Raw genomic sequence first — 25,226 nt, 5'->3', positions numbered from 1 at the left:
TGTCTGGGGGCAAAGGGGGACAAGAGTTTATTAGCATTTTATAATTAAATACACTGATAGAAAATAAATTATTTTGTTTCCTCTAGTGCAACTGTTGTTCAAAATCTAGAGAACTTTTGGGTTGGAATTCAAAGCAAAACTCTCACACCTACGCATTCTGAGTCAGTTAATGCAACAGGAAAAAGTAAAAGGAAGGTATGTTTTAGTGTATTTGAATGATAGAAATTAATACAGTAATTAAAGTATCTTTGGCTTGATACAAGATATACACTTGTTGTCATTTAGTCCTTAATAAGGCAAAGCCATTAGATGTTTTCAATAATTTTAATTTAACTGCCTAATCCTCTTATAAAAATGATGAAAAAATAAAGTTAATACTCTTTTTCTCTACAGAAATGAGGAAAGTAATAATCTATCTATCAAAGCAATCCATGTCTTAAAGCAAAAAAAAAAAAAAAAGAAAATAGAATTGGTTATAGAACTGTACTGTACTTCTGATGTACAGTGCAGTTCTTAACTGCTGCCTCAGCTCTGGGAACTATAACTGTAGCATCTTCTTGAAAGGAGTTGGTAACATTTTTTTTGCCAAGAATTATGCTTCTATGAAATATATTAAACATTGGCAGCTCAAGTAAAGAAAGTCTCCTTAAATCTACTGCATTGGACTGCAGCAGCAGTGATTTATGTGAACTTGTGATGTAACCAAGAGTGAACACCTGTCTTAAATCTCTCAGTTCATCAAATGTATTATCTGTTTCCTATAATAAGCTGCTTTTTTTCCCCCAGTGAATAATTTGGTAACGCTTCCTCTTTTGTTCTTTTCCCCACAGCTTATGATAGAATTAGAATGTAACAAGGTAAGAGCAATTTTTCTTCAATTTCCCAACTTCCAGTTACCTCCGTTTTAGAGTTCTTCTCCTACTGGTCCAGTTGTTTCATGCTTGTTGCATGAAGATTCTATTGTACCATTCAAATTACTTTCCTAGCAAGATGTCATTTATGCTTTCATTTTTTTATTCAGTTTTGAATGTATTTTTATTTTTAATTAGTTAACATCAGTTGGCGGATGAGATTGTTAAAATGTGTAATATATTGTCAGCAATTAAACACTTGATTTCTTCACTCAGACCACCAATGTGAATTCAGCTGATTTCCTGTTTAAAGTAATTTTGATATTTTTATACCAGTCAATAAACAGTAACTGGAACCTGTATTCTCTTGCAGCGTGGAGGGACTTACTCAACAGGCCGATGCATCATGGTAAATATTCCTTCTCCAAAGACATTGACATGCTGCTAACTGCCCAAGATCTCAAGGCCTAGTCAAAAGTTGCTTCTAGAAATGTCTTTATCCCCCTTGTAACTCAATTTAATTTTCTTTTTGTTAGTTTGTCCTTTTTTATTAAAAATCTTGTCAGCCTTGTTACCATTTCCTTCTGCAGATTCTCTCTGCTAATCTGTAGTAGCTCTAAAATAGAAGTTTTCCTTTTCCTCTTTTCACTCTTTATTCTTAGTGTTTTCTTGCTCTTCAAGATCATTATTTACTTGCCTTCTGCAAATCATGATCTAGATATAAAATATAGCTATTTGATTTTTTCCTTTGAAAACGTTCGCTAGCAGCTCAGTGAAGAACCCTCTTTTCCTTCTTTGCTTTTTTACAGCAAATATGTTAATGATTACATAGTCATGTTAGTAAAAAGTTTTCATCTGCTTTTTAATGATTGTGGTGGTATAGATCTCTTCCTCGATGATGGACATCAAGTGTGTGAGGTCAAATAAAAAGGATGCAAGCAGCAGAATTATGTTATTTATAACAGCTGGATTGGCACAGTGTTGATTATTTGTCTTGAAAGAGCTCTGAAATGATTTTATTAGTATCAGCGGAATGAAGTAATAGAAAACTACTTTGTGGGTTCTTCCTTTTTCCACCAAGTAAAACTTTATTTCCTGAAAATCACTTATTTAAAATAATGTTTCAGCAAGATTATAAATACCAGTCTGGTTTCTTTTCAGGTTGGACCTTCCAGTTCCTCTCAGAGCAGCTATTCAGGCAGTCAGGTATGAGTCCCAGATTCCAGCATTTGTATGTTTTCCTTCAGTAACCTTGAATGACTAAAATTCTGTAACATGAGGTGATTTACTGTAATGAAATCTCTTCTTTGCTAGTTAACCCAGAATGGCAGAGGTGTGTTTGCAAACCAGCCCAGCAAACAGTGTGTTTGTACCTGGGCTAAGTTCACTACCTCCACTCTCTTTTACTCAATAGCTTGCTCCAGTTTAATGTCTGTATTGCTTTTAGTACTGGACTATATTTGCAGTTGAACATTCGGGGCTATCACTGTCTAGTTAGCCTTTCAAAACCTCTGGGGTATGCATTGTCTGCATTGTCACCATTTTCACTTCATTCATCACAGCAATGTATACTTGGTTTTTAGTTGATTATCTCCACTACCACTAGTATGCCTATTTTCTCTTTAACTCTTAGATACTTTCTGGTGAGTCTCCAGTGTCTTGAATTGAGATTATCAAGGACGTATTTCTTACTACTTACTAGTGGTTATATTAATTAGTGAATTATCTGGTAATGTTCTATTTCTTCAATCTTTACTGCTTGTAATGAATTACCAGATACAGGGAAATACAAATTATTTTGATACATATGCTAAAACCTGGTTTTCTTGCTTGTATTTTTTTTAATATATAATATATATTCTTTTATAAGAGTTGAGTTTCTCATCTTGTCATATAACTACTTGATTTTTTTCAGTAATATTTTGAAAGATTTCATGACCAGTGACAAAGCTGATGAAACTTATATGAAATACAGATGATGTCTCACACTATATTAAAATCATTATATAGGCAGTGTCAGCAAACTGGTAACCTCATTACTTGCTTATCCCTTGCTTGCATATACTCATTGTCAGCTGCACAGCTTTTCATGCCATAAATAGCATGGCATTAGGTTTTTTCTCTCTTGCCCCTTTGAGTTTTTTATATGGAAATAATTGACTTCTGTTTTTATTTCAGGGTGGAGTAGTCTACACAATAAGCAAGAGTGGATGTGGCCCTGTAAGCACTATTTTTACATTTTCTTTTTTGTCCCCAGCACAACTATATTCATAGTAACTCCTAGTTTTCAATGACATTATTTAAATAATGTTCATATGGGAGTCTCTGCTACAAATAGAAAATACTGATGAAAAATAACTGGTTTATTTTTTATTTTTTATTTTCTTAGGGAGGTGCTGCTGGTGCATATGGCCTAAATGCCTGCAGAGATGTAAGCTGATTACATATGTTTTTACTGACTGTCTCCTACTATGCTTCTTAACTCATCTCCTTATTGAAATTGCATTTTATTCTGTTCTGTAGAGCTATGGAAGTCTTCCTAAAAATATTCAGGATAATACTGTTAGCTTGAGGTATTATTCTGAAATTAAATCCCAGAATTAAAAGATGTTACACTGCCAGTTCAAAGCCTAATAATTTATGTCTTAAGGTGTATATGTACACATAGTTGATACACAATATCACCTAGTAGAAACTCTTAATTTGTTTCCCTACTAAAATGTCAGAATTCTTACTGCGTAATGCTTTTTATCAGGTAAAATTGTTTTCTTTGGATATTTTGGAATATTATTAGGGGTTCTTTACAATCTTTGCATATTAATTCTTTAATTAGTTTCTATTGTCCATCTCATTTATTTCTTTTTCACATGAAAACAAATTAATAATTAGCAAATTATTGTATAAATAAATACCTGATTTATATTTTTATTTCAGAGTGCATCCTTATCCAGCAGTGGTCTTGCTTATGGCCAGGTAACTGTATTTTCCAACATGTTTGTAGCTTCCTAAGGTATTCAAAAGCTAAGCAGTTATGCCCAAATTTACCAAGCAATAATTAGATTTGTGGAAGGGGATAAAGGAAAACTCTCTTCAAATGATTTAGTAATGATCATACCTGGAAATAACTTCATCAGATGAATGACATATTTGGTGTTTGTTGCTGTATCCTTACTTCTATTTTCCACCATATTTATTCTATAAATGGACACCAGTTACTTTTACTATGCTTTTCCAAAAGTCAGTGCTTTGTTTGATGGTTACTAAGAATTAAAAGGTTTGGGGTTTTTTGGTTTTGGGTTAGTGTTTTGGATGAAGGTAGAAGAGCTTAATTTTTTTTTCCTACTGATAGATTTTTTTGATGAAACATTTGCAGCTTTTATACAGTACTTACTCTGTAAAATTAGCAAAATAATTTGGCTTCTTCAAAACAATTTAAAGTAGTTGATTTATTGCAGCTGTTAATTTATTAACTGCCAATACATTAATTTTCTTCTGATTTTACTTTTTTTGGTACTTCACGAGTATCATGTTAGTATAATATTCTTGTGGAGAATAGTGCTGTAGTTAATATGCCATACATTTAAGTAACAAATGAATTCTGTATTTTTTACAGTCTGTCCCTTCAAGCAGTTCAGATTCCAGTAAGAAGGTAAGCACTCCCATTCAAAGGGAAAAATTCTTACAGTTATAACTTGGCATGGCTTCTGTTATTTCAGTCGAGAGTTTTCAAGGCTTTAATCCAGATTGATTCATATGATTTGGTTTGGTTCTTAGAGGCTGAGAGAGCTTCTAATGAGAGAACATTAACACAGCAGAAGATACAATTATTCAATTTGGCTTATGTTGGATATATGTTAAATGAACTCATTATCAAGTCTTTCTTATTTTTTATCATTATACTGAATAAAGACAAAATAAATTCGTATTCTAGTTTGGGGTGGAAAGTTGAGGATCAAAAAAGGGCACACAGTACAGGCAAGTAGATATGGTACAGGACAGGAAATCCTGCTTCTGCTTCTACACCTGTGTCATTATGTGGTTTGGGGCAAATTGTTTATCTGCTTATACTCTTGTGTAAACTATGTATAAATAGTTTGAATAGTCATTCTTTTTTTTAAAAAATCAAATTTTTTTTAAATGCCATTTTATGAAAGGGACCTTCCATAGCATTATTATCAGAGTTTGTAAATTTTCACATTTTAGTATTCTTCATTCTTCTGACATATTTAGCAATATATAAATGGTCTTTATGGTAAGTAAATAGCTTCCTCTGGTTTCTCTATAGGTAGTGGTCGTTGCCAACAGCAACCCTTTCCCACCTGTGGTAAGCTGTTTTTCTCTACACATTTTCCCTACAAATAACTTTGACCCAAAAAGCTTTCAAGTATCAATATTTTTAATTTTAAGAAATATCCCTGGAGACAATTTTTTGGCAGGCAGGATTTACCCCATGTGTACAGCTATCTTCAAGGAAGATGTGTTACAAGATAGGTACAGACCTCGTGGTTCTGTGATTGCTGTTCATTCTTGCAGGGACAATGGATTAGCTGCAGACACCAGGTGTCTCCATCTATGCAGTCTCTGTGCTCCCACATAGTTTTGATTTTCTGTTTCTATTGCAATTTTCTTCTGTAAGTTTACTTCCATGCTCACTTTTAAATTATTACATTTCCACTCTGCTTACTTGGAACTAAAAGTGAGGTTAGCCTTCAGGTGCTTGAAGTGAACTTTTATAATGTAATATTTTAAATATGTTGAATTTCTAATAGAACATGTTGTTCTAACTTGAATAAAGGTTAAGATGCATTTATTCATGCCATCCTTTTTATATCATTCTTTCACATTTCACTATCTATTGCATCTGAAATATCAGGGCCCCTTTTCCCTTTCTCTGCTGCAATATTCTGTTTAGGCAAGCCCTTGTGCAAAATAATGAAAGATTTTTCTGTTTCTTTGCAGCGTCACACCTTCCCTCAGGTACGAATACTTTTTCTTTTGATTCCTATAGGATCATTATAGTTCTTATGGGATCAAACCAGTTGTCTCAGGATGGTTTGTGCTACTCTCTCATGTTTGTCCCTCATGCCTCAGAATTCAGCAAAAAATGCCTGGATGAGGAAGAGGATCTGTATGTGTTGATGTATGTGCAGTGCAGGTGACAGTGAGACAGATTGGAGGGGTGATGATGTCTCAGCTTCCCTCCCCACATTTGGAGACCCCAAGCTGACTGCTAGTGCAGAAAGGTGGTGCACATAACCTGTGCTCTGCTGCTCTCCACAGAAGATGTAAGGGTAGAAAATTACTTAGTAGGGTCAGTCTGCCTCCCCAAACTTTCAGAACTGAGAATAAACTAGCTTAATGCTGGGTGTTTAGAATTGGTACACAGTACATTACACATACAACCTTTCCCTTTATTCTCACAAACTAAATACTTCAAGTTAATATATCTGCTTAAGTGTATTGCATTAAACAAGTCAATTAAATGTGCTGCATTATGCTTCTTTGTTTCTGGATTTTTTTTCAGAGTTTGGGAAGCTCTGCTACAAGGATCATAGTACAGGTAGACATTTTTTTCTCAATTACACTTGAATTTTTAATGAAGATTTGCCTTAGTAAACTAAGTAATAATTCCTCTCTTAGGCAACACATAAGTGTGGGTAACTTAGAGATATCTTAGATGTCCACAAGCTACAGTGGTGGGTTAGGGCATTTCTGTGACTACATCAAGGGGGATATCATAGCTGGCTGCTGAATAAAGACTATTGCAGCTGTTTTCTACACATAAAAATTTTAAAACCTCTGTATGCAAATTCCTTTGTGCTCTCAAAATTGGCAAAATTTGACCATCTCAGTCTGCTCAGGAAGGAGGATGGAATTCCAGAACTAAAACTTGAATGTTACTCGGTATAAAATCAAATATAAATTGCAGCCTGCACTGTTCCATTTTCATTTAAACAGTCCATTTTTTAATGGAAACACCCAGCTCAGAATTACATTTTTAAAATCCTGCTCTTAATGCCCAGGTGAACTGTTGCATTTGTAATGTTGTTTCTTGATAACCAGGCACTTGGAAAGTTGATTGCAGTCTAATCTCACTACAAGCATGATTATAAAGTATTATGAATATCATTCAGACATATTTTTTTGAGTTCTTTGTAATTTTAGCATCCATCCCAGTCTTAGTCAGTCCATTAGATGCCAGTCCATCAGACTACAAAAACAAATTCTCACTTTCATTGAAAGATCAGAAGCAGGTTACCCCCAGCTGAAATTTGTCTTTCCAAAACCATTGCTTTCAAAATGTACAACATTATTTTCTTCCATGACTTGTGGTGAATGCTGGCAAAGAAAGGAATATGATTTCCTTGTTATTTTATTTCTGACTTTAAATGTACAGTGTTTTGATTACACAGGTTAACTGTTTTCAATGTGTAAATATAAAAACTGTTTTATTCCTCTCATAATCTATTTTCTGGGAATCAAAATACTTTGTGCAGTGGTTTTTTCCTTATGTTAAATTGTAACTGTGGATTTTTCAATTTTTGTTTTGGCAAAGCCTTTGTCAAAAGTTTGTTGGGCTTATTAATGAAAAAAATCAGTCATAATGTGAATACAAATAGATATGGGTTTAAGGCAATTTAAGAGGTACATTTGAAAGGCAGAATTATTTAAACTCACTTCAAATAACACAATATGACACAAAGATGTATTTTACAATTAATTTTCATTAAGAAAATCATATCAATATATATAAATACTTTTAACACTTTATTTGTGTAGGATTTTTATATACCTTTTCTAGCACATGGAGATGGCATAAAGTAAGAAAAAGTGTAATGAACTCTATTTGTAGCCTTCAAACGCTCTAGTAGGTAAAAGGATAGAGTTGCTTCTTGAAATGGCTTTGTGCATAAGCAATTCTCCTTAAAAATAAATAACCTTTTTTTTTTTTTTTTGTTCCTGTGTAGAGTGGACAAAAACAGCAAACCAGCAGCAGTACTTATATTCAGGTAAGTAAACTTAAAAAGTGTTATAAATATTCCTAGAGACTTCCTAAAAACAGTGCCAGCACAACTTATGAAAAAATTATTTTCTGCATTTAAAAATGGATTTCACAGGTGCAGGTATTTCTATTTCCCAGGCTTTTGTTCATGAAAATGCCATCTGATATTGGTATTCAAATGATTTTGGTTTTGATGCTCACAAATGCATTTCCATGTGTGATGAGTTGCATGAAATGAGTGTATTCTACTCAGAGCATAAGGGTCAAGGCCCTGAGAGGAAGTGATTATAGGCTCATTACCACCAGCTCCATACTGATAGATTCAGATTCCATGCATATTAGACCTCAAATTCCAGAAGTTGTAAAGGGTACTTGCTGAGCCATATCAAGAATGATGAAAAATCATAATCGTGGAACTTTGTGCAATGTCCTCCAGCATTGCTTAAAGCATGAAGGTAAAGCTACTTGTGTGAAAAAAAAAGAAAAGAAGTGAGGGAATTCTAGAAAATACTCACACAATGGCATAATAAATTATTGCAAACTAAAACTTGGGAATATTCATTGTATGAACTCAAGTACAAAGGCTCTTTAGGTCTTACTCCTCTTGGGGGCTGGGGGTAGGAGGGATGCAAAAGTCCATCAATATTCTCTGTAGCACTACATGCAATCAGAAAACTGTTTCAAAAGGGTAGCTATGAGATTTAGGGATTAGGGCCACAGGAAGGCCACTACTTAATATCAAGAGTATTCAATATGCACAAGGTTGGCAGTCATGGCTTCCGATGAGAATAGGACAATCTATTTCAGGGCTGTTAGCATACTGCTCTGTCTCCTTTGTGCTTTTTGAGAAATCCACAGAGAGCTTCATTTCTATAAACATCATGCTCTTTAAAAAAGGCTCCTTGTCAAGATGGTAATTATCTTCTTTTTATTTAAAGGGTTCCCAAGGCAGCCAGTCCTATGGCCAGGTGAGACTTTGTTGCTGAAATGTGTTGAGCTTTTCTGTAGGAGCCGCTCTTTTTTTTTTACCTTACTGATGTTTTTGAGTGGTCCATGAATCTAGTTTTTACCACTGAAATACAATGTAGGAAAAACTAACATAATACAGAGGAGCTTTAAGAGGAAATGGACTTTTCTGTTGCTGCTGTACTAAGACAAAATAGCTTTGTTTACAAATGACTTCTTACCTTCCTTACAGGGCTCCAGACCTCAAGGTGGCATTTCCTATGGCCAGGTAAGCATCAGTCAGAATAGAGCATGTCAGAAATGGCACTATAAAGGCACTTAGCAAACCCTCAGAACCCTTTGAACTTCAAAGGACATTTACTCTGAAAGTGTCAATTCACACTCAACATCTATGCAAGTGCTACTCATTGATCTGGAATCCCAGTGTGTGAAATCATCACTCAGCATCCTCAGGAGGGCCAGGAGTTGCCTGGCTCTGCACTTAGCCCTGCATGGCTTTAGGATGTAGCTGCTTGCTGTTGCTAATGCAGGCTGGACCCCTTACTGAAAGGGAAGTAACCAAATGATGTCCTTGTCTTAGGGTGGAGCAGGTTTCTCAGGCAGCAGCAGCAGCTCCTATGGCCAGGTAAGCAAAGTGGCTGCTCTGTAGAAAGTTCTTCACTGATCTCTCTGTGACTGGCATGACTGGAAGACTTTTGAGAGTGATGTTTCCCTTGGCAGTCTGTGCCTCAATTTGGGCCATGGCTTCTGCAGAGAATAAGACAATCTGCTGCACAGATGCACAGCTGTTAGCACACTGCTCTGTGTCCTCTGGCACAGGAAGAGCCTTTTAGGGAATCCCACATGCAGCTGTTATTTCCATAGATATCATGCTGTAGAAAGAAGCCTCTTTGCCAAGGTGGTAATTATCTTCTCCTTATTTAAAGGGTTCCCAAGGCAGCCAGTCCTATGGTCAGGTGAGACTGTTGCTGAAATGTGTTGAGCTTTACTGTAGGCGCCTGTCCTGTAAATGGGCTTTGGGACATGGGTGGTTTTTTCCTTCTCAGTGTTTCTGAGTGGTTCTTGAATTTGATTTGTGCCACTGAAATACCATGAGGGGAAAAGTAACATAGTAGAGAGGAACCTTTAATGGAAACGGGCTTTTCTCTCTGGTATTCTGTGATTCTGCTTCTGCTGTGCTGGGACTATACTTACACAGCACTTTTTACAACTGACACTGTGCCTTTCTTACAGGGTTATCAGCCTCAAGGTGGCAGCTCCTATGGGCAGGTAAACGTTAGTTGAAATAGAACATTTGAGAAAGTGAAGTGCCATTGCCCTGAAAAATTAACAAATTTTAAAATATTCTTTCTTCAATTCATTTTGAATTCTTAACCAATGTATCTCTGAATCTATTTTAAATGTTTTGTTTTAAACATGACTGTAGTGTTTCTTGTAGACATATACAGCAATCCTAGATTTCTGCTGCTATCTTATCTTTTCCACAGGTGTGGAACTTTATAAATTTATGGTAGAAATAGTCTATTTGATGATGTTCTCATTGCAATTAATGGTATAATACAAATTTATTGTCAGTTCTTTGCTGCCTGCTTTGCTGTCAGCAGAGAAATAGCGCTGAGAAATTAAAGAACCTTGGGTTAGATTCTCAGCTGAATGAAGAATTTATCTTGAAGCCTGCAACTAATGAATATCTACCTCCCTTCACAATTTTTATGTACAATAAAGCAGTCCTAAGGTAGCTATGAGTTTTGTCAGGATCTCTATGTCAGATAGCAAAAATAAACAGCATACTTCAAATACTTTTTGGTAATTCCTGTCTTCATAACCCTGCCAGGCAGTTGTGGCACAGGTCTGCAGGTAGATGAAAAAACTGCACTTTTCTGAGATTATATTAAAGGCAGATTTCAAGAGCAAATTATAACCACAGTAATTTTATATTAATGAGAATTTTTTTTAAAAATACAGTCATCCCTGGTCAATTGATTTGACCTGCTACTTTGAATTGCATTGTTTTGTTTTCATTTTATGAAGCTATATTTTTTCTAAGATTGTCTTAACTTTTAAATATTATTTTTCACCTTAATTTTCTCTCAGATAAAGGGAATTATGCAATTGGGGCCAATGGAAAATACAAATATATGAAGCAATATTCACCTACTATTCAGCATTAGCCATCCAAGCCCAGTGTCTGAAAAAGAGAAGGAAAAGTAAACATAATAAGAAAATGTTTTGTCCCTTCCTGAAAAACTCTCATAAGATGAGAGTACTGTCTGAGACAGACGTAAAACTACTCTATGATTGTCATTCAATGGTCCCAGTGTGATCGCCTATTTCTCCAGAATAAGAAATATCAAAATAAGTCTAGTTAAGCAGTAGAGTCTGTACATTGTCTTATTGTGTTTTCTTACCCCAAAAATAGACATTAGAGAGGCAACAGCTTCACAAATAGAGTAACTGTGAATCAATCATTAATTTCCCACAGGGGTACCAGCCTCAAGGTGGCAGTTCCTATGGCCAGGTAAGCATCAGTCAGTCACCAGTCAGAATAGAGCATGTCAGAAATGGCACTATGAAGGCACTTAGCAAACCCTCAGAATCTGAACTTTAAAGGACATTTACTCTGAAAGTGTCAATTCACACTCAACATCTATGCAAGTGCTACTCATTGATCTGGAATCCCAGTGTGTGAAATCATCACTCAGCATCCTCAGGAGGGCCAGGAGTTGCCTGGCTCTGCACTTAGCCCAGCATGGCTTTAGGATGTAGCTGTTTGCTGTTGCTAATGCAGGCTGGAGCCCTTACTGAAAGGGAAGTAACCAAATGCTGTCCTTGTCTTAGGGTGGAGCAAGTTTCTCAGGCAGCAGCAGCTCCTATGGCCAGGTAAGCAAAGTGGCTGCTCTGTAGAAAGTTCTTCACTGATCTCTCTGTGACCGGCATGACTGGAAGACTTTTGAGAGTGATGTTTCCCTTGGCAGTCTGTGCCTCAATTTGGGCCATGGCTTCTGCAGAGAATAAGACAATCTGCTGCACAGATGCACAGCTGTTAGCACACTGCTCTGTGTCCTCTGGCACAGGAAGAGCCTTTTAGGGAATCCCACATGCAGCTGTTATTTCCATAGATATCATGCTGTAGAAAGAAGCCTCTTTGCCAAGGTGGTAATTATCTTCTCCTTATTTAAAGGGTTCCCAAGGCAGCCAGTCCTATGGTCAGGTGAGACTGTTGCTGAAATGTGTTGAGCTTTACTGTAGGCGCCTGTCCTGTAAATGGGCTTTGGGACATGGGTGGTTTTTTCCTTCTCAGTGTTTCTGAGTGGTTCTTGAATTTGATTTGTGCCACTGAAATACCATGAGGGGAAAAGTAACATAGTAGAGAGGAACCTTTAATGGAAATGAGCTTTTCTCTCTGGTATTCTGTGATTCTGCTTCTGCTGTGCTGGGACTATACTTACACAGCACTTTTTACAACTGACTCTGTGCCTTTCTTACAGGGTTATCAGCCTCAAGGTGGCAGCTCCTATGGGCAGGTATGCATCAGTCAGTCATTAGTCATTATTCAGCATCTATGTGTTGTTCCCATATATGTATTGAGAATCCAGTGGTTTCTAACTTGAAACAATATGATAAGTATCTCTTTAGAATTAAGTCCTGTGAACTTTTTTTGACATGGCTTTGGCAACAATTGGCTCACTGAAGCTGAACCTTTCCCTGTAGAAAGGAGTGTATTCAGCTCTCAGCTTTCTGATGATGCACTTTGTTATTCATCATACTTAGTATTTTACCAAATAATTCACAGTTGGATACAGCTGGTCTTCTACCTTTGAAGCAGCCTGGCAGCTATAGCCCTTGAAAATGTATATCTGTGTTTGAAATGAGAAGAGAGAATGAGAATATTTGGATCATGAGCTGATCTTTTTCTTTTCCCCAGCAGGGTGGATCTGCAGCTTATTTTGGCAGCAGTGGTTGTGGACAAGTAAGACTTTTTCTCCAAACTATTTGAAAACTAGACCCAGATTTCTTTGCAATACTAACATGTTTTTAATATTTTTTATAATTTTTGTAGTTTGAAGTCTATTGTTTTCATTGTTGCATGAATTCATCTATCACAGAGGTCAAGAAAGGCTGATGTTGTTGGGCATTGTAACCAATATTAAGTGGCTGCTTCCATTCAGAGTTACACAGGGAGAACAAACAAGTGATTAATCTGTCTACTCATTAAATATATAAAGTCTTTGCTTGGGAATTTTTGGATGTTGCTCCATTTATTTTCTATAGAAAAGAACAGGAATAGACAGTGGCTCAAATGGAGCAATAATTACATTAGTTGTTTTCATCCTGGTTCCATTTCAACTTGTCTATATCTACAATGGTGTAAAAACAATGTATTCAGTGATGAGATCCCAGGGGAAAGGATCATGGATGAGGCCAATAGTAAATCTACATTTAAATAAATATATCGAGCAAAGCAACCAGAATGAAAGATAATCATAGATACAGACATTTTAAGCAGTATTTAGCAGAAATATTGGGATTAATGTAAGTTAGGCAAGAATGGAAATGCCTCTGAAAGCATCATAAGGAGCAGTACAACAATGGAAGTGATAAACCAGCAATGGAAGTGATAAACACTGCAGAATATGTTATTTCCACAAAGCTGTGTCACAGGTTGACTTATCAAGAGAAGACCTGTACTGTAATAATGGGAGGGTGACAACCAGGGTAGAACCCTTTCTGTGTACTGTTCCTCATCCTCTTATCACAAAATATACTCAAAACAGTCAAAAGAATGGCTCTGAGCAGAAACCTTGCCTAAAATCCATGGCAGTGAATCTAGCAAGAGATTGATGGCCACATTTAGATAGATGGTCACCCAACAGTAACAGTTACTTCCAAAAAATCCCCACCCAGTTCTTCTTTACCAATCAAGAGGAGATCAAGGGATCATCCCAATCAAGGGATGATACAGAGAGACATCAATTCCCACCCTACTGCTTTCCATGCGGCTCACAAGTATTCCTTTGCTCATCTGTTTGGAAGTGTCTTGATGCATGTATGGGGGTATGAGAGTGACATAGGGTAAAGCCACACACTTAAAAGGTTAAGCAAAACTAAACTCGTCCTCTGTAAAGTTATATGTTGAATTTTGTTACACTAATTCTCACATAGGAAATTTAAAGGAAATTAATTACTTTGCAAGAAAAATGGCATTTACTTTTTTGTCTGGTTGGTTTTTAACAGGGTGTCTCCTATGATAGCAATCCCTGCCACCAGGTAAATGGGTTTTTTCTCTTATTTTAAGATGCATCAGAAATTAGTTTTGCCACTAACTCAATTAGTCCCAAATTCAGATTCAGATTGCACAAATCCATGTAATCTTACAAATTTTGAGATTAGAACTCACTGTCTTCCTATACACAGGAGTATCACAGGGACTTTGGAGCCTTTTTTGCCCCTTTTTCCTGGCATTATATTTTGAAATGTCCAATTAAATAGGACATTAAGGCCAGATTCTGGAAAGAAGAAGTCTGCTTCAGAGTTACTTAATTGGCATGACTTAAATCAGGGCTGGAGCTCACCAGCCTCTCTTTTCCTATCAAAAGCCAGAAAATATTTTAGGACTTCACCTGAAGTCCCTGAAAAAAAGATTGTGCAGTGAACCTGTGTATCTACATGTGTATATGTTACAAGTTCACGTGTTGGAGTTCTACAAACCACTAGCCTAAAAGATGTCACCTATGTTTAAAGAAGTCATCCTTGTGATGCTAAAAATTAGGCAGAAAATGGCAACAGATTATTTCCTTTTTATTCACAATATTTCTTTTGATTCTTACTGAGTTGTCACAAGAAACAGAAAAATTGGATAGATTGCTTCAACAAATACTGTGTTTTAGCAATATATATATAAATATATACTATTTTTATAACTATGCAAACAACATAGATGTTGATACAATGTATTATTATGTGGTACAGTATATGCAATGCATTGTATGTAATATATTATTATAACTTGATAGAATTATATATTTAATAGGTATATATTTTATAATAGCTTTTTTTTAAGAGGACCTATTTCTTTTTAAGACATAAGAAAATGGTTATATTTTGTTCTGAAATCTTCTAGTATATTGAAAGCTGATACTTTTAATTTCATTTTTCTCTGACTGTTCTGAATGAAGCCTTGGTCTCATTTTAGTGAATAGCAAATATCCCAGTTGCTTAAATAATTCAGTATTTCACTGTTCTTATTATGCACTTTTGACACTAATACTTCTACAAATGTCTCTCTTGATTTCACTGGAAGGAGTTACATTCCTCTTCTAAAGAGGGCACATTGAAACATACTGAGTGTTTTCTTGAAAACCTTTTCCTCAAGGCCACTGTATCTCACAGGTCACAGTTTCCTGTATAATAACACTAACGGGGGAATTTGTATAAATTCATTCCATTTGTAAAAATTAGGTTTTCTATAGGAAAAAAAAAAGATATATTCTGTAGAAAGTGTTCTGAATGGAGCTCATCTGTGCATAGACATTACTTAAAGTTAAATGTTTGGGGTTCCTTGATTTATGTCTCATCTAGTATTTACCATTGCATTACTGGCAATCTGTGCTCGTTACATTAGAAATTATATCCATATTGCATATCTCCCTTTGCTTCTTACTCTTCCTAAGAAAGTATCATAGCTTTCATCAAAAATATTCCATGGTCAAACAGTGAGTGTCTAAAGCCTTTTTGTCTGCTTTACAGGGTGGATCACAGGGTGGAGCACAGGGTGGTCAGGTAGGTAGATCTTTACTTTCCATTGGTAAAAACATCTAAAGCAATTCTAATCCACAGTACAGTTTTCTTACATGTGGGGATACAGACTCTTGCAGAGTCTCTCCATGTCCAGTCTGTAACTCATTCTCTGCAAACATACTTCTTATCAGCCCTGAAATTCCACTTACATAAAATTGGAAGTTACATAGAATTTCCATAGAACTCAGCAACATAGGACAGCTGTATTCAGCTCTCCAGCATTATGACTGCTGCTGTTTGGTTTTCACAGGGTGATTCATACTCCTCACAAAACTATGGTGGTAGCCAAGTAAGTATTGCCTCCCACCAAGGTTTTATGATGGTTTTAACTTCTGTAATGACTGATCAGTATCTGATTGGCAATATGGTGATGTAAATGATGTAAATTCTAATTATTTTGTTGGGTTTTTTTTAGCAGAGTGGATCATCATCCTCCCAAAATTATGGTGACAACCAGGTAGGCAGACCTTGATTTTCTCCTGGTAAGAATTTTTATAATGTTTGATAATTTATCCAAATACCTTGAAAATTGTATTTGTTCAAAGGAATTCTAGGCAATTGTTTATTCCAGCTTTACAGCCTCTGAACCAAATCACAGTTTCTTCTGAAGTAGAGAATTTATATTTGTTTGTTTTATAGTAATTTATATTTGTTTGTTTTATAGGATGGATCCTACTCACAAAACTATGGTGGTGGCCAAGTAAGTAATACTCTATTTCACTACTTATACATCACTTCATATAAACTTTAGACTCTGCTCAAAATCAGGCTTTCTATATTGTAGCTTTCTCCAATTTTGATTGAGTTTTTTGTTTGTTTTAAAGGGTGGATCATCCTCAGACACCTATTATGATAATCAAGTAAGTAGTTCTTTCTCCTAGTTACATAATATTATTGTCCCTACATCAACTAAAAGATCTAATAAAACATAATTGTTTCAGTGCTCTCTGTGATTTGGATTTATTTTATTGGGTTTTTTTCTTTACTGAGGATTGGAATATTTTCTGTCAGCCACTATTGCAGCTATGGATTTGGCTCCTTTTTTTCGTATAAAGATCCTAATTTAATTTAACTCTGCTTCTTCCTTGCATGAACATCTCTTCTGTTGTGTAGAGTAAACATGAAAGTGTACTTGTAGAAATTCATTTTTGTGAGGAAGTAACTGGTTTCTGATGTTCTTCTAGGAGTCACAAGATTCCTCATATGATAGTAATCCCAATGCCTGTGATGATGTGAGTATCCTTTCTCTAATATATTTTCATCACAACATTTTTAATGTAGATGAGAAAATATTGCTCTGCTAGATGCAGTCTTTGGAGCAGAATTATCCAGAAAGAATGCTGAGTTTCCACACTAACAGCTATTTTAGCAACTGTCTTTTCTCTTGCTGAAAATTGTTGTATATATGTTTACAGATACAGTTCATGCTTTTAAATGCATTTAACTGAATGAAATGAAATATGAAAAACAAAATTCAATGGCTTTGCAGTAACAGATATTTTCCCCAAAATCTAAGGGTACATTTTACATTAATTGAAAAAAAAAAACTGCAAGAAAATCTTTAAGTACATACAATGAATGCAAGAAGAAGGGACAGATATTCCACTGCTTTTCATGTTACATTTGTACTGTACTAAGGTTGTTATTATAATGTTTTTCAGACTGCAATGGTAGAATTTCAAACTAATTTAGACAAAGCTGTGGAGAATGGGAGCAAAAGTGATTTTGTTATGTCTGTATGTGATATCAGAAACAATTAATTTTCTTTAAGCTTGCTTTATTTAAATAATTCTTTAAAAAAGGAAATAATGTATTCTTTTCCAGAATGACACTACCTACAGTGCCAATGGTCAGGTAAGTACTTTGTTTGTTCTGTAGTGTTCAAATCCTAATGATTAATGACAACACTTCTATATTAGACCTGTGCACCTTTAGTATATGATTGCTTTATACTACCCTTCAAAAAGTTAATTTCTCTGTACTCAAGGCTGCTGCACAATTACTTCAAATGACACAATACTTCTAAAAATATGTACTAATATATTTTCTTCATAATATGTCCACTTTGACTGGATAATTTGGGAATTAATCACCTGTGTACATGAGGCATGTAACCATGTCAAGCTTTCCTCACTCATTCAGATTTAATGTCACTTACATGATGCTGTCGTAAAGTAACATTTGTGCCTGGTATTACCCAGTATTACTCTCTCTGTCAAGACTTTCCCTCTGTCCTACAAGCAGAAACAGTGATTACCATGAATAGATTGTGACCCAGCAAATACACTGTTGTGTAAATAATTTATGTGTAAATAAATTACATTTTCTCTACTCGTTTCTGTTCACAGAAAAGCTGTTTCCATCCGTCACAGCCTCTTTTTGTTTTACTGCCATCTAGAGTAACCTTCTCTTATCAGCTACTTGCCTCTTCAGTTCTCAGCCATTCACTATTCTACTTCATTGTTTTCCCTGTTTTTCCTCTGGAATTCATTGCATTAGGTTCAATTAAAAATGTTCTGAAAAAAAATCCTTCATCGGCAAGCCCTGTTTAGGAGCCTCCTCACTTCCTCCTTAGTACATGAAATATGTTAGTATTCCCTTGGTTATCTCTATCCAGTCTGTATGGCTGGACTGCTTTGTAAAATAGTTGGCATCTAAAGTCTCTCACAAAGAAGGATGGGGAATGCTAAAAAGTAAAAAAAAAGAGAGAGAGAAAGGATCCTTATACAGATTGTGAACTAAACTAGAGTGGTTCAGCTGAGGGATGAGGGAGACTCCCTAAGCAGGAACTTAGGGGATTTCCCTCTGTTGAAAGAGATAAACTGAAAACAGACAAAGAATATGCTTTTTAAGAATCTTACTGCTAATAAAACAAAATCTCTGGATATCTTCCTTTTCCAAATATCACCCTAAAAAGTAGTAGATTTTAGTTAAAGTATTTAGTGTAGACAACTACAGCTATAAAGGACTAACAGTCTTGTGGCTCCTTTGCAGCGTTCTGGTTGTGCAAAGAAGAAAGTTGTTGTTGCCCGAGTAAGTAACACTTTTCTTCTTTTACTTTTTGCCTGCTTGTAGGATTTTAGACCTAACTATACCTTATCTGTCTTAATTATACCTAACTTTTCCCTAATCATGTTTATAGTAGTCAATATCCTCCTGCATAAGGAAAGAGGAAAATAAAATTACTTGGGTATTTGTTCTTTGGATGAATCTCTTTAAAGAAAGTATATACATGACAAAAAAAAAAAAAAGACATGAAAATCATGCTTTGAAGTATAGGCTAGCTCAAATTCCTGTTCTTCATTAAGTACATACAGATTTGGTCCAAGCTAAAGTTAAAATTAAATGAGTATCATACAAACAAAGGACAGCTAACATTTTAGCTGAAGAAAGATAGAATAATAAGTAAGGAACAATAATATTCCTATATTATTATGCTCATTATAGGAGATACAAATATCTGTACTGTATAGTTGCAAGTCAGACTCAGTAGTAGCCTTATAAAAATTATAAGCAAATAGCCTTTTATTTTATAAGAATGCATTCCTACTCAATGTACACAATAATGGGTCTAGTGCTCTTATAAACAAATAATATGGAAAGAAAAAAACACCTATCACTGATCACAGAATTTTCATCTCCTCATTGTAAATGTTATTATTTTTTTACAGGACACATCACATGTTCTAAGCAGAAGGGCCTATGATGTACAGGTAAACCATTCCTGTCCCTTTTTCTGAACAACTGCTGGTAGTAGTAAGTTTGTAGCTCCTTGTGTATTACCTACAAAAAAAAGAAAGATCTAATGTCCACAAAAAACAACTAATTCTCTTTAGGGTTAGGTGTTTCTTCCCAAATAGAACTATGTATTTTATTTTATTACACTTACAGATATGAGTCTTTTTTTTCTTCACAGAATGCCTCTTCTCCTTCAAATAGCAGCCACTCTGACATGCAGGTAATAATGTACTGTCAACTGCATAATATCAATGGGATTTCTGATAAACTATAGATCATTTTGAAAGTTAGGTTCCAGTGATTGTTTTTGTGCTGAAGGATGCTATTTTGATTTGACAGCATTTCCCTCTAATGTTGTAATTTTGCGCAGTTGTAAATAGTGATATTAGGCCCAGAAAATACAGTTTCTTCTGTTCATTCACCCCACGAACCAGGTAAGAATTGCAGGTGTTTCTTTACCTAGCATTTTGTAAAATTAATGTGAAAAGCACAAACTACTTATTTTCAGATTCTTATTTTAGAAACATCCTTGCATTCTTCATTGCAATGGTCATACATATAATTGTTTCATTTTGTATTTGGTAAGAAGGTACATTTTAGGGATTGCGTACTTCTGTTACAAAAGTAGGTCCAACTTTCATGTTCTGTAGGATATACAGAATATATGCTGCAGCAGTGCTTATATTAGAGAATTATGTGAAATTTAACTGATCCAGAGTGGCACCTTGTTCTGTTTTTCTTGATATCTTGGATTGGTACCCATCAGACCTAGGGGTCTGAAATCCTGCTACATCAGCAGGATTTGTAGATTTAAAAGTAGATTATTTATTATTTTAAGTAGATTATTTATTATTTAAAAGTAAATTATTTACATTTAATTATGTAGATTTAAAAGTAGCACAGTCCTCTGTCTCAGAGAGTTTGGAGTTTAAATCAGCATTGCAAACAATCTCTGAGCTCTGGAAGGTAAGAGTTTTCTTAATTAGTTTCCCTAATGCCCATTCCCTGAGAATTGTATCAAGTCGCTTAATTAGGTTTCATCCTAATTTATATTTTCACAAAAATTCAACAGGTTATGTTAATTGGTGCAGGAAGTAATAGAGTTTGTAATAATGTTTCTCACTACATAGTTTTGTACTTTAGATTCTAATAAAATGCTTTAATAAAATATAATTTTTTTTTCACAGGGCGGATCATTTATTGCAACCAGTGGATCAAGTAATCAGGTCAGGATTTTCCTTATTTTTAACTGGTCTTGTTCAGATAGCTTCCTATTAATTAAACTAATTAAATTCAGAAATCAGAATTTAAGTAGTTTTACATGGAAGATTGGTGATGATATGCTTTGATTTGTAAATGAAGTGGCCCTATTCATATTAAATTTATCAGAAATGGCTCTCTGAAATCACTTTTTAGAACTGTTTCAACATAACATGTGTTTTACTGGTGATAGCATAATGGGATTCTCCTGACTACCTTATACTTCTCTCTTGCTGAGGCATCTGTCATTGGGACATCCCACTGGGAGATGCAATATCAGTCTGACTTCCAAAGCAAATGTTAACAGTACACACCTGTGCTGTCCCCTCATTTGTTCTAGGTACAGCAAAGGTCATACCTTTGTAGTCTCACAGACTTTCTTCCCCTAAACAGTTTTGCATCTGAAATAAGATTTTATTTTAAATTTCCACAAAGCAATAACTATTTCCTTTTTTTTTTTTAATTTGTAGGGTGGTTGCATTTGTCCTGATGGAAGCAGTGGTCATAGACCGGTAACTATATTTCTGAGTTTATACTTCCTTCTATATAATGGAGTACTTTGAATCAATCACTTGTAAATATGGCCAGTTGGTTAACACTAAATATTAATGGTGATTTCCTTAATGTGGGTAGAACTATATACAATTAAATGAAAGAATAAGTTCCACTTAACTTCATAATTACCATTTGACCACTAATTTTCTGTAACTGTTCTTGGTGATCCACATGCTCTGTCACTTAACTATTATGTGCCAATTATTCATTGTGCTCAAAAACCAGTCAATATACTTTGCAGTAACCACAGTACTTAGTTGCATCCAGCTTAGTTTCCTTGTCTTTCTCACTGGTGCAATAAAATACTGTGAATAAAAATATCAAAATTTGATACGTATTTCAAGATATAATCTCTTAAATCAACATTTAAACTGTTCCTTCCTATAAAGAGAATAATTGAAATTTCAATGTCAGCTGCACTGGATAAACTTTTCTCTTAGGCAATGCCTCTGGTCCAGGAAAAAGGCCAAGGAATGTGTTTATGTGGACATTATAGACTAGCTCTACCAGGCTCCTGGCTTTTAAAGTCACCTTGGATTTTAAAGTAATGTGTCTTCTATCAGGATATGTATTCCTGAATCTTTTATTGAAGCTGTATTTACATAAACCCATTTGAATGTTGTAGAGTTTTCAATTTCAACAAGAAGCATTTTGTTAATTATTCTTTCTGTAAAAAAAACCCACACTATTTAAACAAACTAATTGTATAAAGAAATTACTGCTTTCTGAACTTATTAACTTAAAATATAGCAACAGCAATTTTGGTCAGATGCAATACCACCTCTTTCATCTAATTGAGGCTAAGCAGTAATCATGGTTTACATGCCTTAAAATATAAACTGGTCCATTAAAATAAATAATAATGAAACTTTGTTGAGGAAAAAATCTTTTTATTTGTTGCGTGATTGTACAAAAATCAATTTATAAGGAAGGTGGAGACCTTTATGCAAGTTTTTTTCATTCTAATTAACATTTTTCTTTGCATGCTTTAATTGTTGCCAAAAAAAAGTTTTTAACAGAAATCTAGCACAGCTTGGTTGAGAAGAGTGTATTTAGTTGCTATCAACTAAAGGAAATTTTCAACATTAAGAAAACAATATGTCAAAATAGGACAGATTAGAAAACCAGTTCTCAATGCAGTTGTGTCAACTTTGATACACAAGAGACTTACTTTCCAATTTGCCATCGTATCACCTGATCAAATTAATTTTTGATAAATTATGTAGCAGTAGATTTGATCTTTGTTTTCATGGTCTTATCTTCATTTTCTGTCCAGGGCCCTCCACACGTGGCAGCTACAGTTCTCACAGTAGCATGTAAACAGATTGGCCAGGACAGGTTCCATTCTAATAATAGTAAAAAAGCAAGCTCTGGGTAGATGTATATGTACACATAAACTACCACTCATAAATCTTACAGAAAAGAGAGAGTGATCTACTTCCTAGGGCAGTGCTCCCAGCACCAAGCCTGACAGAGTTCAAGAAGTATTTGGACAATGCTCTCAGTTGCATGGTGTCACTCTTGGGGCTGGTCCTGTGCAGGACCAGCAGTTTAACCTGATAATCCTCTTGGGTCCCTTCCAACTCAGTTTATTCTGATTCCTTGAAGATTCTTCAGTAGAAGAGAAAAATCATTGCAAAAATCTTTCTTCTGGATTTAAAAGCTGTGAGTTACACAAAAGTCTCTTCAAACCTGGAGAATATTATAAATTAAGAGTCAGAGCTACACATATTTAAACCATCTTGTTTCAAAGGAAAAATGTATCCCAGGATACATTTCAAAGGAAAAAGATCCCCAGATTCCTCACACTGCAATTATTCTGCTTTTTCTCCAAGCTTCATTTAAAAACAAGACCTTAGTCTACAAATAGTCTCAGAGGAAGCAGTCTAACCATAGAATAATGCTTCCCGTGTTTTTATAGCAGGGGGAAATGGCAGTTATAGGGAATGTCAGGAACTGGTAAATAGTCTTCCCCTTTAAGTGATGAGCTGAAAAACATGCTGTCCTAAATACTCTTTACACTTTGAAAGTCTGGCAGTTTTTAAAAAGGCCATCAAGGTAATGATCATCTATAAAAATGTGGAGCCTGCAAGGTATGACATAGGATTCTGAGACTAGAAAAGTAAAACTAAATGTTAGTAGTACTTTCAAATCTTTTACCCTGAACAGGAAATGACAGAACCTGCCACAGGTTTCCTTATCTCTCAAAAAAGTACAAACCAACATTCTCTTTTAGGGGCTGCTGTAAAGTTTTATTTGAAAGAATAGAAATTCACAGTAGACTCACTTATGTAAATGTCTGTTTGCAAGCAAATAGCTAGTCTGTGTTTTCGTTTCAGGGAGCCCCAGGTTCTTCATACAACACATATTCTGGTAACCAGGTAAACATTCAGATAAAATGCCCTCTCTTCAGAACTTCACCTAAATCCTTCCCTGAAGGAGTAGCCAGATATAAACCAGTAACCCATTCTGTCTTCTGCACAGGGAGGGCCTTACTACTATCCTGGAGGATCCTATGGACAGGTAGTAGCTCTTTCTCCCTCACCAGGACAATACAGACTCCCATTCTCCTGGTTCCTTCACTCCCAGTATTGTGGGTGCTATGAAAATTAAATTTCAGACCTGACTGTTATCCCTTAGAGCAGAAAAATTAAATCAACCCTGATGTGACCTGGTGGTGTGAAGCTTGACAGAGAACAGTACAGAATGGTCCCTGCAGTTTCTTTGCAGAATTCAAATTTCAGCAGGCCAAGAAAATTGCTGCCTGAAGATTTCTTCCACTTTAAAAACAATGGTCTTGAGTTTTACTTTGGCACATAAAAATTAAGTATAAACTGGGAGAAAGGGTTTAGTGAGAACCAGCTGTGCAGGTATTTAAACTGTCATCTGCAGGAAAATAGCTGGTCTGTGTTCTCCTTTCAGGGTGGCCCAGGTTCTTCCCACAGTTCTTACTCTGGTAACCAGGTAAATATTCTGGTCACTGTGCCTGCATAGGAGCAACCTGAAAGTATTCTTTGATAGAACATTTAACTACAAAGCAGTAAATTTCTGTTTTCTCTGCAGGGAGGGCCTTCCTACTATGGATCTGGTGGATCTTACGGACAGGTAGGAGCTCTTTCTTCTTTGTAGAGATAACAGGCTTTTATCTTCATTCCCATATTTTCAATGCAGTGGTTGCTGTGAAATATAACACCCAAGAGTTAAGTCTATCACAGCACCTAATAATTCTATCAGCTGTCTGTACCTTACAACATAAAATCTGTCAGAGAAAAAGACTAAATTGTGCTTCCTACTTCTATGGAATGATCTTTCATCTAACTAATTACTGATAAGAAGCCTCTTCTTATTTAAGAGTACTGCCCTGGATTGAGATTTAGATCCATTGGTTTTTACACCATCCCATTTGCAAGCAAATAGCTAGTCTGTGTTTTCATTTCAGGGAGCCCCAGGTTCTTCATACAACACATATTCTGGTAACCAGGTAAACATTCAGATAAAATGCCCTCTCTTCAGAACTTCACCTAAATCCTTCCCTGAAGGAGTAGCCAGATATAAACCAGTAACCCATTCTGTCTTCTGCACAGGGAGGGCCTTACTACTATCCTGGAGGATCCTATGGACAGGTAGTAGCTCTTTCTCCCTCACCAGGACAATACAGACTCCCATTCTCCTGGTTCCTTCACTCCCAGTATTGTGGGTGCTATGATATATTAAATTTCAGACCTGACTGTTATCCCTTAGAGCAGAAAAATTAAATCAACCCTGATGTGACCTGGTGGTGTGAAGCTTGACAGAGAACAGTACAGAATGGTCCCTGCAGTTTCTTTGCAGAATTCAAATTTCAGCAGGCCAAGAAAATTGCTGCCTGAATATTTCTTCCACTTTAAAAACAATGGTCTTGAGTTTTACTTAGGCACATAAAAATTAAGTATAAACTGGGAGAAAGGGTTTAGTGAGAACCAGCTGTGCAGGTATTTAAACTGTCATCTGCAGGAAAATAGCTGGTCTGTGTTCTCCTTTCAGGGTGGCCCAGGTTCTTCCCACAGTTCTTACTC

General features: G+C 35.6%; 1 protein-coding gene and 1 long non-coding RNA gene across 2 annotated transcripts in view; both read left to right on the top strand.

Moving 5' to 3' along the window:
- Window positions 1-4,792: 4,792 nt before the first annotated feature.
- On the top strand, window positions 4,793-7,862 carry LOC139594027 (uncharacterized). The gene is made up of 4 exons (XR_011680492.1): window positions 4,793-5,175; window positions 5,811-5,828; window positions 6,376-6,411; window positions 7,820-7,862. It is a non-coding gene; the product is annotated as an uncharacterized lncRNA (long non-coding RNA).
- A 441-nt stretch (window positions 7,863-8,303) lies between these two features.
- Window positions 8,304-25,226, top strand: part of LOC139594061 (loricrin-like) — a 29,367-nt gene continuing 12,444 nt past the window's right edge. The window contains exons 1-19 of the mRNA XM_071435643.1: window positions 8,304-8,309; window positions 8,793-8,822; window positions 9,053-9,088; window positions 10,054-10,089; window positions 11,303-11,338; window positions 12,309-12,344; window positions 14,056-14,088; window positions 15,568-15,600; window positions 16,283-16,318; window positions 16,443-16,478; window positions 16,803-16,850; window positions 17,443-17,472; window positions 18,613-18,651; window positions 19,290-19,331; window positions 19,535-19,576; window positions 20,544-20,582; window positions 21,087-21,128; window positions 23,511-23,552; window positions 24,235-24,276. Coding sequence (XP_071291744.1) covers window positions 8,304-8,309; window positions 8,793-8,822; window positions 9,053-9,088; window positions 10,054-10,089; window positions 11,303-11,338; window positions 12,309-12,344; window positions 14,056-14,088; window positions 15,568-15,600; window positions 16,283-16,318; window positions 16,443-16,478; window positions 16,803-16,850; window positions 17,443-17,472; window positions 18,613-18,651; window positions 19,290-19,331; window positions 19,535-19,576; window positions 20,544-20,582; window positions 21,087-21,128; window positions 23,511-23,552; window positions 24,235-24,276 — 684 coding nt within the window. The remainder of the gene's footprint in view (window positions 8,310-8,792; window positions 8,823-9,052; window positions 9,089-10,053; window positions 10,090-11,302; window positions 11,339-12,308; window positions 12,345-14,055; window positions 14,089-15,567; window positions 15,601-16,282; window positions 16,319-16,442; window positions 16,479-16,802; window positions 16,851-17,442; window positions 17,473-18,612; window positions 18,652-19,289; window positions 19,332-19,534; window positions 19,577-20,543; window positions 20,583-21,086; window positions 21,129-23,510; window positions 23,553-24,234; window positions 24,277-25,226) is intronic.

The sequence above is a fragment of the Agelaius tricolor genome, unplaced genomic scaffold (genome assembly GCF_023055355.1).
Source record: "Agelaius tricolor isolate 1412-34295 unplaced genomic scaffold, bAgeTri1.0.p SCAF_11, whole genome shotgun sequence".
Classification (NCBI taxonomy): Eukaryota; Metazoa; Chordata; class Aves; order Passeriformes; family Icteridae; genus Agelaius; species Agelaius tricolor.
Note: the sequence above shows the minus strand (reverse complement) of the source record. Positions and strands in the feature narration are given on the sequence as shown.